Consider the following 13,000-nt stretch of genomic DNA (forward strand, 5'->3'; position numbering starts at 1 on the left):
AAGCCTTTGACCGTTTCACTAGGGAAGGAAAAATTATCCCCTCCCCACTACAGCTAACACAGATCCAGGGCTAACTAGTCAGTAGAACTAACTCAGAGTGAAACTCATCAGTGAGATGAGGAGTAGCTGGTAATCTGAGTTAAATACTTAAAGAATCTTAAGAGAAATGCTTTTCCTTTAAATCCAGATGTAGAATCTGGATTCACTGCCTCATTAATTTCTAAATTTTAAGAAGACTGATGGTTAAAGGAAAAAGGGTTGAAGGGCTTCGGAGAAACTAATAAGCTTTTTTATTCATGTCCCATATTGGAGGCCAGATGTTAAGTTCATTCTTAACCTGCCCTGCTGACCCATCACCCAGATTTAACTCCTCCTCTCAAAATAAAAACCAGCAGTATCACTTCAAATCCAGCTGTAGAGTATTTCAGATACCTGTTTCAGCTCACTGTGCTTGGAGCAGGGAACACTGCCCCACTCTGTGCCCTTCGAAAAGTGACCTTCTTTTCTTTTCTCAGAATCAGAAGGGCCATCAGCAGCCATCTCCAGCTCATCCATTTGGTTGTCCTCTTCCTCCAAACCACAGCAACTGGTTTCTTTCAGTTGAAAGCCTCGGATCAACAGCTGACAGGCCTCCAAGTCAGCTTCCCACACTCTTTGGAGCAGCTGGCTCCCGCAGCTGAAATAAAAGCCAAAATAAAATAATGCAGATCAGGGAGAATGGTTGCTATTTCAAGTGGGGTGACTACTTGCGATCGGATAGAAAAATATAAAAACAACGGAAAAACAACAGCAACTCAAATACTTCCACAGAGATAGCACATGCTATTTCGAACTGAAAAGCAGCAATACGATGGCCTGATGCAGAAGTCACTTTAAAAAATTTTGTGTTAAGGTGTTGCTTCCAACAGTAGGGCATACACTGGCTACGTGTGACCTTCTCCTGATCTGATACAAGTCCAGGAATCTTGTGATCAATCACAAGGAGTCTTTGCTCTGTCAGGTATACAGACCTGTCAGCAATCATGTGGCTTTCCTGAATTTCTTATAAAACATCAAGTATGAGCAATCACACTATTTACTGAATTAAATCAGCTCTAGTTTTTGGAAAATAGATACAGTGACTGCTCATTTTCTCGTTACACTGAAATGTACATGCTTTGACTTTAGTGAATCAATTAGATAAAGCTGGTAATACTCTCCTGTCCTTCAGTTTTCTACCTTTGAATGTTGTCCTTATCTCTCCATAAAATGTTTTTGTTTTATTTATTTATAATTTTGTTATACCACTAAAGAAAAACAATTTATTAGGCATTTCAAAATACCAAATTTTTTCACACTTTCAATCTATTGATCATCTCTGAGATGGCCATATAAGTTACAAATACTAATCCTGAGATATGTCCAAGTAGGTATTTTTATCTGAAGTAAATGGCAATTTTATGTATAGCCAGTTTTTCAGAACAAGGTACTGAATACTAACATCACACTGCTCTTAAGAGATGTGGTCACATCTCCATTTAATACATCTTGTCTCTAAGGAGCCAAAGGATTAGGTTGCCTGCTAAAATATAGCTGATCATTGGCAGAGCCTGGAATAGGACTCAGAAGCGCTAATTCCCATGGCAATACACACTTCTAGACAGATTTGAATACTATTATCTAATAACCACAATACTTCTTCTCAGTGCTGTTCAAATCATATCACTTGCTATATAATAGTAGGCAATTATAAGTGATTAAAAGAAGGAAAATAACTATCAGATTTTAACTTTTCTGACCAAGTTAAATGCTAGCTTATCTTTTATTCTGAATGAAGGATAAAGGAGATGCACTGCTCACAATGAATTCATTAATCCAACAGAGGTATATTTTTAAACTCTACAAACACAAGACGCCAAGATGGAAAATTCACAAAGCAGTATTTTGAAACTAAGTGCAAAACCAGGCTCCAGAAGCTGTGGTACTTGATCTGAGCTTAGCATCAGTATCAGCGGTTACTGAGGGTAGGATGCAGCATGAAGTCCTTAAATCAGTCCCCAACAAGAAGTTCAGAGTGTCACTAATTAGAAAGGGAAAAAAATCTTCACTGGATTGCAACTCTATGCTCCATCAAGGTAGCATTTTACTTACCAAGCCAGAAACATAAAATAACCCCCACTGTTTCTCTATTTGTCAGTCACACCATCACGGTTACACAGTCAAAACATCTCCCTGCAGATATACACATGCCCATTTACTTGCTTTTTGCAAAAGTTTGCTTGCAGCTATATATGACATATTATAAAAGACTCAAAACACACCAGAGACCTGAGTGATAATTTCCAGTGGATTGCTTGTTTTGGTTATTCATTTTAATGAAGAACTCTATTGACAAAACTGGGACAGAGATAGTGATATATGTAGTATTCACAGCAGAGAAGATGAACAGCATATATAAAAGCAGAGGGTAATAGTGCCTGGGCTGCAATTATTCACCCATGACTCAGCAATTCGGTCAACATGCTTTTGATTATGTCTTACTCCCACTTTACTAATCAGCAATTACTGAATGTGCCTCTAATAGCTTGCTCTTATTTTAAAGACATCTTTGTTTTATCATTGTATCAGTAAAACTCTGATATATCTTGACCTAAGATACCAAGTAAGAATGTTAAATGATGTTACGCTGAACTTTTCAACTGCAACCAGTAAATGCAAATATACTGGGATAATCTAGGCCTACTTAAGTCCAAGGACTCTGAATCTTTTAGTCTATATTTTGAAATTCAGCATTTAGAAGCATTTTTCAAACACGCTTTTAAAGTGAAAATTATTTGAAGGCTGCAAATAGCTGACAGAAGCACAGACCAAATAAGCATTAAAAATTATGTTGTCCCCAACATGCAAAATCTTTACATGTTATGACAGGTATAAAAGTAAGCTCAAGTGGATTTCAGAGTTTGGTTTGTGTTTAATCCACTGTAAAAGTGCATTTGCAGTCTCTATGAAGTGAAAAGTATGTGGGTGCCTGTATTGAACACAGTGAGTTTCTCAGGTACACAACTTTTCAAAATGATGCAACAAGATTGGGTGAGATTTTATATTATTCCTGTATTTATAAATCCTTTATGATGTATTAATCTCTAGATGTTATATGCCTGTTTGTACAATACCAACAAAGTATAGTGTGGGAAGTTCAACAGAGGTGGGAGGAACAATTTGCTGGAATCCACAACACATTGCCATCCATCATTCATTTATACAGACCCAGCAACAACAAAGCATACCTTAATCACCCAAAGATTCTGCATTTCCAAGTGCCAGAGGGCTCACAAGTCCCAGGTGCTAGCTTTTGTACAAATAGCAGTAAGATTGCAAAGAGCTAGATACAGACAAGGATGTTCAAAGAAACATTGAGACAACAGTGGACTGAACACAGCACATTAGTTACAGTACAACAGTTTAATTAGATACATCAGCAAGTAATTAGTCTAATCATCATCAAGCACACCGAGATATCATCGTGAATGAGAATTCTAAGGATTTGCAGGAGGCCAATGAAACAGGTCTATGGTTATCTAAGATCTCTATCCCTCCATACAGGAAACACATAGGAAAGGCAAAAGATGTTGCTGTAAAAATATAATGGGATGCCACACTGGGATACTGGTGTCTTTTATTATCTTTAGATGGAAGTCAGTCTTTTGATACAAAAAGAAAAAAAAAAAAAAAGAAAAAAAAAGACTGAATAGGTGGAAAAAGATTGTGAACAGCCTTGACATTGAAGACTAGCAGTTATGTTTAATGTAAAAGAACAGAGGGAACCAATGGAGAAAACCAAATAAAGTGAAACGATCAGAAAGACAGAATTTAAAAAGCGGAGGGAAGGAGGTAGGGAGGGAGAGAGGGAGAGCAGTCATTGCAGTAGCAATAGCATTTGGGCTGGTTGAGGGTAGGGCAAGACTGCTTTTGTCAAGTAGATGCCAGAGAAATGAGTGTTGAAGTAACTGAGATGCGAGACTCAGTACAAGTGATTTTTTAGCTGGATGGATAGCTTAGACAGGTCTTATCTCCAGGATATCATGCAAAAAGAATCCAAATGAGCAGGCCTACATTGACTTAAAGAATGGCTGAGACATCCACAGGAACTCAAACAGAAGAAGCAGGAGAGAGAATTCTGGATTAGGTCAAGTTGATGAAGATAAAAGAGCTGTCAGAGAAAACAGAGCTGTTTATAGACAGGAGGAAATGAATGTGGAATGGAGAGGCTTATCTGCAAGTTCTCTTTGTAACGTGGCAGTTGAAATTATAGTTACAGATGCCTTTACAAAGTCTCAAGTAGGAAGCGGCAGCCACAAGGAGTTTTCTAGGGAATGACACCACAGACAAGGGGGTGCAGGAATATGGAGGGTATCTTCAATTTACATGTAACACTGGGTGAAAATCATGTTGAGAGTCACATCCAACAAGGATCCTCTCTTTCCTCCTTCAAGTCCAAAGAACATTGCTCCTCGGTCTTTGCACAAGATTCCCAGAGACACCAGTGGGGGCTCTTTATGTGACTCTCAGCACAACATTACTCTAAAACTATTTATAGTGCTAACTGGAACACTGAGAACACAACTTTTCTATTGAAGGCTCTGCAGACATACAAAAGGCACATTCAGTCCTGGAACATTATAGCCTAAATGAAAACATGCCCATGTAAAAATAGCCAAAAGACTTTATATTAAATATGATAATAAATAAATAATAATTTTTAAAAGCCAACACCACAAAAAATGTCCCCCCAAAAGCCTCCTGGAAAGCAAATTGGAATCAACACGCGGAGATGTCACTACTTGTAAATCTCACCATCTCTCGTTTTTAGGAATGCCCCTTGGTGAGTGAATCGTTAAAAGTGGTTTATAACACCCTGAGGTCAACACTGTGTGTTGATACAAGATATTGCTTATTTTAAGGACAGCAAAGGGAAATCCCTCTAAGAAGCCACTGCGAGTGAGACTGAAGCTAAAAGGCTGCATAGCAAGATGTCTATTTGGAAACTGCATAAACAAAAGCTAATTTACCAGGTGAGATTAACTAAGAAGAAACACTCCAGACAACTTCCTTCTAACAGGCTAGCCCCACTAAGGTACAGAGTCAGGAACATACATACATACCTTTTTCTAGTACCAGGCACATTTGTTCACACACTGCATTCACTGACGCTAAAGGTAGCTTTCTCTGACAAGACAGCAAATGAAGTGCAACAAAAATACTCTGGCAGAGACAAAAGGGATTTTCACTAGGACAGTTAAAATGACTGGAAAATTGTGAAGCTTACAGAAAATGGCAATGCGAATCAGAAGACTTCACTCCATATCCCCCTCCTTTGTTGATCTAGGGAAAGTTGCTCTGTATTTTGGTCACTCAATTCTATTTATATTTTGCACCACAGGGAAAGAACGAGCTCTTCCTACTCTCCGTTTAGTTGTCTTTGCTGCTTTTTCTTAAGGCAACAGTCATTCAATGAACAAAGGAGGCAACCAAAAGAAAGAAAGTATGGAGCAATAATATTTAATTGACCAGGGACTAGAGGAAGAAAGCTGTGGTGCATTACTCTTTGCAGAAACCCATCCCTCTGATTTGGTTTATCGTATTAATTCAGTCATGCATGAATAGCTCAACTTATATTTGACAAATATTTACAACTTCAGGAATATATTTTGTTTTTCTCCTTTTTAAAACAAGGTTACCAGCCTGATCTTTTCTTCATCTTCCACGTTCACTCTTACATTTAAAGATGCCTGCAACCAATCTGTTGAACAAATCAAGAACTGCAATGTTCTTATCAGTGGGTCATGTGAGGCTCTGGTGAACGGGAGTCACATAACCCTGTTTTCCCCGTCTGGCTGGTGTTCAACAGCAGTCTGATAAGGGAGAAGGTACAGCTAGGGCTCATCAGATCGCAACTTGCAGCTGGCAAACATGAAAGTGAGAAGAGAAAAGGGTCAGGAAAAGAGAGGAAGAAAACCTGGACTCTCGTCTGAACAGCAAAACTTATTTTCTCCTTGCCTGCACACTAGAAAGTCACCTTTTATAAACATCTGAAATAAAAAAAACTTCTGTTTTTTTCTTCCTGCAACTTTCTCTAATCCTATAAAACCCCTCTATACACACCAGTTATAGAATCTCAATTTCACAATTCAATTCCTTGCATTGTGTTTCTTCCCCGCAATCTCCTCAGGAGCTGAAAATCTCATGAATTCACTTTGTATTGTTTTGATCATGTGTTTCTCCCCCAGTGCGCGAGACTTATTTTTCCTACTCCCTTATTTCAAAGCTCAGTGACAACATTTATTTGCTGTTCAGCGTTATTATTGCACTTCTCCGTGTAAAAACAAGACTCACTCCAAAGAGGTTAGGGGTCTCCATTCTCCCTCGTCAGATAATAACCTACTTTAACTCCTACCTTAGAGACTAACTAGAGCTCCTTGGCAAAGTCTGAAGCTTGCAGTATGTTTCTCTGGCACGAGTGATTTGCTTCTTTAACCTTGCCTTCTCCCTTATAAAACATACAATAACATCTAGCAGACTACACAACATAATATTTTACTGAAAGCATGAAGAAAATAACAAGTAGGTGCCCCTCTGTAGATGTGTGGTGTAATGACCTACTGGAGAATGCTCTGAACCAGAACCACATAGCCCAAGAAATCAGTCCTCAGAATCCCAGTCTAACTTCTGGATTCTTACATTTCCAACACCCAAAAAATATGCTCTGGGCTGACTTTTCTAACATATATATTTTCTAACATCTAGATCTTATAAGCCGCAGACGTGCTGTCTGCACAACAGTCCTACCCAGAAGACATCCAGCTCATCCAGCCAGGACGTCATGGCACAGCACAGAGACATAGACACTGCTTTCCTGCAGCTTGGAGAATGGATGGTAGCGGTGGCTCTGCTTTCTATAGGATGCCAGAAATGTGCACAGGAACAGATTTGAAGAAAGAGGTGAGCGGAGTCCTCAGCCCAGCCCAGCCCAGCCCTCATCATGGTGAGAGCTCTTTGTGGCATTCTTCTCTCTATTACTCAGGGATGTAGCAGGGCAGAATATACCTGCAGATGCAGTACTTTATAATATGTGAGGGTATGAAGATGTATGTATGTATGTGAAGAGGTACACATCTAAAGAAAATAAGCCTTTTTAACTTACATAAATAACTTCCTTTTAACACAATGGTAGTGACACTGAAGTCAAAATCAGTGTACTGTGTCTATTATGTATTTCACAGTGATACAAAAGTAGGTACTGAAGTAGGTGCTGAAGGATCAGAATCTAAACTAAAATCTAAAAATAATCTGCTAATAATCATGACCTCTTTCCCTTGTCCACAGAAGAAAAAAAAATGATATAAGGTGTTAAATCTGTCCTATGCTAATATTTTATGTGAAATGTATGTTTTATGACTGCTCTTCCTTTCGTGAAAGGACTGTTCAAAATAAGGAGGAAGAACCATTTTTCTAGTGCTCAAAACCAATAATGGAAACTTGATTAGGGTTATTAAAAAACAAGACACCATACAATGCTGAACAACATTTTTGTTGTTTTCTCTTCAATCCTCTAGCCATTTATTTTACCCAGCACAAAACTTTAACCACGGCCTGTCATTTTTCTATCAATATTCAATGTCACTGTGTTATAGTTAAATTATCTCCACTGGAAACACAAAATGATAGACTGCTGCAGCTGATGCTTTTCACTTTGGTTCTTAATGCAAGGTGGATACTGGAATGGAAACTGACATGTCAAACGCAGGAAATCAACTAATTTACAAGGGAAGGAGGGAGGCACCTTGTAGGAAGAATTTACTACTCAATTTAGTCCCTACATTTACTGTACAGTTTATTTTTACTATATTACCTAATCCATAATGTAAAAATTTACTGCATGCTTTTAGGACTATTTATTTCTCTTAAAAAAAAAAAAAAAAAAAGGTATAGAGTAACGGACCTCTATCCCCACCTCCACTGAAGCATCAATTATAAATAGTCTATTCTAACAGTGAAAAACTTAACTTTGATAGATGAGGAGAAAATGATCAGGGGATTCTTCTTATTAAGCAGGCCATAAAGCCGTCTTCTCAACCATAGTTTATCATTCACCTCATTCATAATCTGATAAAGCACCTTCAAGTTTGGTACTAACACTGATAACTCAGTCTGCATCCTGCTTGCCTTTGGCCTCTGCAATAACAGCAAAGCCCCTCAATGTCATTAAACAGTTGGATTTTTTTTTTTTTGACTGGATGGGAATTGCTGGAATTAGATTTTTTTTCTGCTCCATTTAGTATCTGATCTCAAATGAGAATCCAAGGAGGTGCGTGAATTAGCCCCAGTTTTGAAATGCTTGCATCTCAGGATCCATGCATTCATCTAAGGTCTGTTCAAACCACTGAGCTGCTGCACAAGCCTAAATACTATCACAAGCTTGAACCTCACAATATTCAAATTCTAAGTGACTTCCACTGAAATTCAGTGGCTTTCAAAGCCACAACTGGTTCTAATTCAAGAAAATACATTTGTTTCCAAAGGCATACAATGGGAAGAAAGCACAACATTTGAATTGAGGCCACATTCTCAGCTGTCATAAATCCATGCTGTTGCAATAGCAGCGATGTCTATTTATACCCCCAGAAGAATGCATCCTTATCGCAAACCAATTAGAAGAATGAGCCTGATCTCTTCTTGTTTGTTACAGCCTCTGACCACAAGTGGTAGGAAGCATATTAAATGAATTTACAATTCTCCTATGTTTAGTTTTTATTCACCTCTGTTCTCGATTATAAAAAGCCACAGTTTATAATATATTCCCTCTCTGAAAGGGCAACAGATTTAGAATTTCAGTGTCAAGTGAATTTGGGAACGTGAATCATCTTGTGTACTGCTGACTGAGCAGGAATTAGGCATGTGTGATGATAAAAAAAAAAAAAAAAAAAAAAAAAAAAAGAGGGCAAAGAAATGCCCTTTTAGAAGAGATATAATCAGGGGAGATAACATCCTCACCATGTAGGAATGTACCTTGAAATTCAAACTTTGTAACCAGGAAGACACACCTGGAAAAACGAGAGTTGGCCAAATACTGATGTCAAGAGTCGTGTGCTTCCGGAGCTCCCCTGGAAGGTCTGAGGGCACGGTACAAGCTGCTGTAGCTGCAGGGTTGAGTAAGGTCAAAGAGCTAAATCCTGTTCTGGCTCAAAAAGAGCAAGGCAGAAAGAGCAGGGCCTGCAGACCCTCCCTGGCTGGACCCTGTGAGCTATGAGGCACCCTGGGTGCTGTGTGGTGCTGCTGGCTGCGGCCTGCACCTCCTCCCAGACTGTGTGCTCACTCCCAGTATTAAGCAATTGAAGGAATGAATGCTCCCAAATGCTAGTGGGAAAGGCTGTTAGAGCTGCATGCAAGACAGAGCTACACTACATCTTCACACTCAGGCTATGCAGGTGGTGATACTTGTTTTCTACTGGTTTAATTACCATGACACTTGTATCTAAAGGGCCAGTCAGGACTTTGTGCTAAGTCTTGTCCAAACATGGGATAGGATCATTTGGCTGTATCCCTGGACAGCAGGCAGACGATATCAGATGTCCATCCTCATCTTCCTTGGGCTCTCTATACTCATTATTACTGTTGATGGCAACCCTGCTTGAGAGATGACAAAGCTTTTGAGAAATGCACAAACTGGTTTTGAGTCTTGCCTGCAGGGATGCACTCAAATCCAGTAGCAGTAGGAAAATACACGTCCACCTCTGAACAATTTTCTCACCAAGTTAGAAGGGATCAGGTCTTTCTCACCATGTATATTCACCTATATGCAACCACCAGGGGACTTGGTAAGAGAGCACAAGCTGAATGTCACAGACACAGAGGCGACAAACAGCTTTGCACATCCCTCCCTCCCTCACCACATAATCATGTATCCGCAGCTGAGAAAGGTTTGCATGAAAAGAGCTCAAAGAGAAGGCAACATCTGGGTGGGCAGAGTTGGGCAAGGGACAGGTGATGGTGGTGGGCACTTTGAAGATGGGTACTTTGAAGAGTTTGAGGCCATGATATACTCACCTTCATCTCAGTAAAAATAGACAGACTGAGGAAAAGTCTCACAAGATTACTGAAAACAGTATCCTGCTTAACTGGATGTTTTCCATTGATTTATCAAACATAATCCCTAGTTTGTGGAGTGCCTCTCAACTGACATTATGCTCTGGCTAAACATCTGCAGATAATGCTAGCATTTCCTGTTGTACACTTTCTCCGTTAACTGGATGGGAAGATTAAACCTCTGTCCTTTAGCTTGGCAGAGCTTCCAAAGCTAACTCCTCAGCAGCTACAGCACACAGCAAATATACCCTAATCTTCCTAGAGAACGCATAGTCAAGCTCATGGTCTTGGACCTTATCTTCAAACACCCTCCCTAAATCGGAAGATGAGATCAGTCGTTGAACATACTCTCTTTTTGAAGCAGGTGGAGCTTTCTGTCTCATAGCCAAAGCCTCTTTGCGAAGGAAATGGTAAACTATTAAAAGCAAATCAACAAAGCTCATTGCTTCAACCTTCCCTTCATTGATGCAAATATATGTTAGCACAGATATCTACAAGGAAAACTACAGGCTTCCAGGTCAAAATGCCAACACAGCCTACTCTTAGGGATGAGGAAGCCAGTGTGGCTGATGTTAGTCATGTCAGACATTCAGCATTCACAGAACAGGATCCTCCCACATTCATTAGAATCGACGATTATCAAACAAATAAAAAAGGAAAACATTACTTCTGCTCCAAAACGAGTAAGTCTTAGCACAGCAAAGCAGCAAAGTGGTGCAGAATTTCTTATTCTTGATGATGCATGAGTTTTCAGCCCAGAGGACTGTCATAATATTAATGAGTTTCAGCAGATTGTTGAACCGTGGCTTTGTAGAAATGACTGACCAGCACCAGAACAATGCAGCACAGGAAAAAGGCATACTGAAGAAGACAAGATCCTAACAAAATACACAATTACTAACCATCTAGAGAGGCTGCGAACTTTCAGCACATTTTCTTTTTAAGCAAGAGCAATACTTCATGTTTTTCTAAGGGGAGACCCAGCCTTGCCCTCTGATGATTTCTGCTATGCTAAGGATAAAATGAATGGAAGACAAAGAGCCTGGAGGGAAGGAGCGGGGTGGGGGTGGGAGCTGAGGGAAGCTTTCTCATGAATAGGCTGCAAAATCCTCTGTCACCTTGTCTTTGCCAATGCTGCACACTAACTACGGAAGTTAATTCAGTTACTTAAACAAAACAAAACAAAAACCTAGCCTGGATAAAATCTGAATTAATATGGACAGTGAGTTACTAAAGGCTATGTGACTGTGTGCTCTGTGTGCTTTTTTTTCCTAAAGCTTTAAGAGATGTTAGAAACTGACCCCAAATCTGAGCTCCTTTTTTCCCCAAAAAAGATCTATTTTCAATGCTGAGATTAAATTTAAAAGGAACAGAGTTCTCCCCTACTTATCATAAACCAGTACCATCACGTACCAGTTTCCATATCTCCCAATTAAGAAGATAAAAAGAAATCAATATTTGTAACCCAGAATTCCTGAATTAGGAAAATAAAACTAAACTAAACAAAATAAATAAAAGGAAAGAAGAAAAGGCAACAAAAATTGGAAAGTCTGCCATTCTTCTGTTGTTCTTCCATTTATGGTTTTATATAGAAGCCAAACATTACTTTAAAAATGTTCTGGGCACAATGTATATTAAATAAACATTGGTGCGATATTAATTCCCCACTAGGACTTAAAGTGGAAAAATAAAATTTGTGTACGTCCTTTTTCCCGCAGACAAATGCTGGACCTGGGCCTTCTCATCACACCCCTCCTCTTCTGCAAAGAGCTCTTTCCACACATCAGCCAGCATATGCTTATTTGGGAATTGAAACAAAGCCCTTCTCCACTAGCAGCAAGCCCTCTCTTTACCTCTGCAGAACCAGAAGATGATCCTTGCTGCCACAAAAAACATAGTGGGCTCCACAAGTGCAATTATCTCCTATCTTGTGAAGGCTGCAGACAGGAGCAATGGTCTTCTGCCAGCAAGTGAGAAGATAAAGAAGTAGATTACATCCTTTGCCCTCATTTTTACTGCCCAGGCAACTTGTATTCATCTACAGATGGGTGCAAATATTGGTTCTGCTGCTGCTGAAAGACACAACTGAGAGGTTGGGGACCAAGAGCTGCATCCTGGCAGAAGACATGAGTTTGTCTACCAAGGATCTCCACCATGGGACCAGATCACCATGAAGATGAAGAGAACATTATGCCAGAGAGACATGATTACAAGTTCTAATCTGCTGCACTTTCAGAAAGATCATTTCAGTTTCCACCCTCTGTGGGTTTTAGCTATGGTTTCCACACCCAGAAACAAAAAGAACAGCAAAGATTCTCGACTTTCCTCCAGCCCCAGTTAATCTAGGCTAATCCATTTCCATGAAGCAATGCCATCAAATTTCTCACGAGGTTATTTAAATTCAAATTTACTAAGCATTTCCAAGATACTACATGCTGGGAGGACATTGCAGACATTTTCAAATATATTGCAAATGATTGTAAAGACAGATAGAACATTTAATGAGAATCTGTGCTGTGGTCATGCAGTCTAAGATATCCTGAAAAATAATCTGCTCTGTTTTAAGGGTGAGAATGGGTTTTCCGTGAATTAAGTTAATTTTTATATTTCTACTTTCTGATACTTTTTTGCCCTCAGTGACATACAGAGAGGAGATACACAACAACAATAGTTCTAAGGAATGAAACTGGAAACAAAATAAAGAAGGTAAGAATAAATTTTTAGAAGTGGAAATGAGACAAGTAGAAGGAAAGGGGTAAGAAAAATATAAATAGAGACCAGGGAAAGAATTGGAAAGCCCTCTCTCCAAGAATACTAACTTCAAGAACAGCAAACAAAAGAGCTTACAAATGCTTAAAGTAGAGGAGGGAATAAAAAT

At 39.3% G+C, this 13,000-nt stretch overlaps 1 protein-coding gene across 3 annotated transcripts in view; it reads right to left on the minus strand.

Moving 5' to 3' along the window:
- DISC1 (DISC1 scaffold protein) overlaps positions 1-13,000 on the minus strand; it is a 190,947-nt gene that overhangs the window by 15,980 nt on the left and 161,967 nt on the right. For 2 of the 3 annotated variants that reach the window (XR_014317286.1, XM_082757808.1), the window contains exon 11: positions 433-676. The exons of the other annotated variant lie outside the window; for it this stretch is intronic. Coding sequence is in view for 1 of the 2 variants with exons in the window: in XM_082757808.1 (XP_082613934.1) it covers positions 433-676 (244 nt within the window). In the remaining variant the exon portion in view is untranslated. The remainder of the gene's footprint in view (positions 1-432; positions 677-13,000) is intronic. 3 annotated transcript variants of the gene reach the window in all.

This window comes from Aythya marila (assembly GCF_965140915.1).
Source record: "Aythya marila genome assembly, chromosome: 3".
Taxonomy (NCBI): Eukaryota; Metazoa; Chordata; class Aves; order Anseriformes; family Anatidae; genus Aythya; species Aythya marila.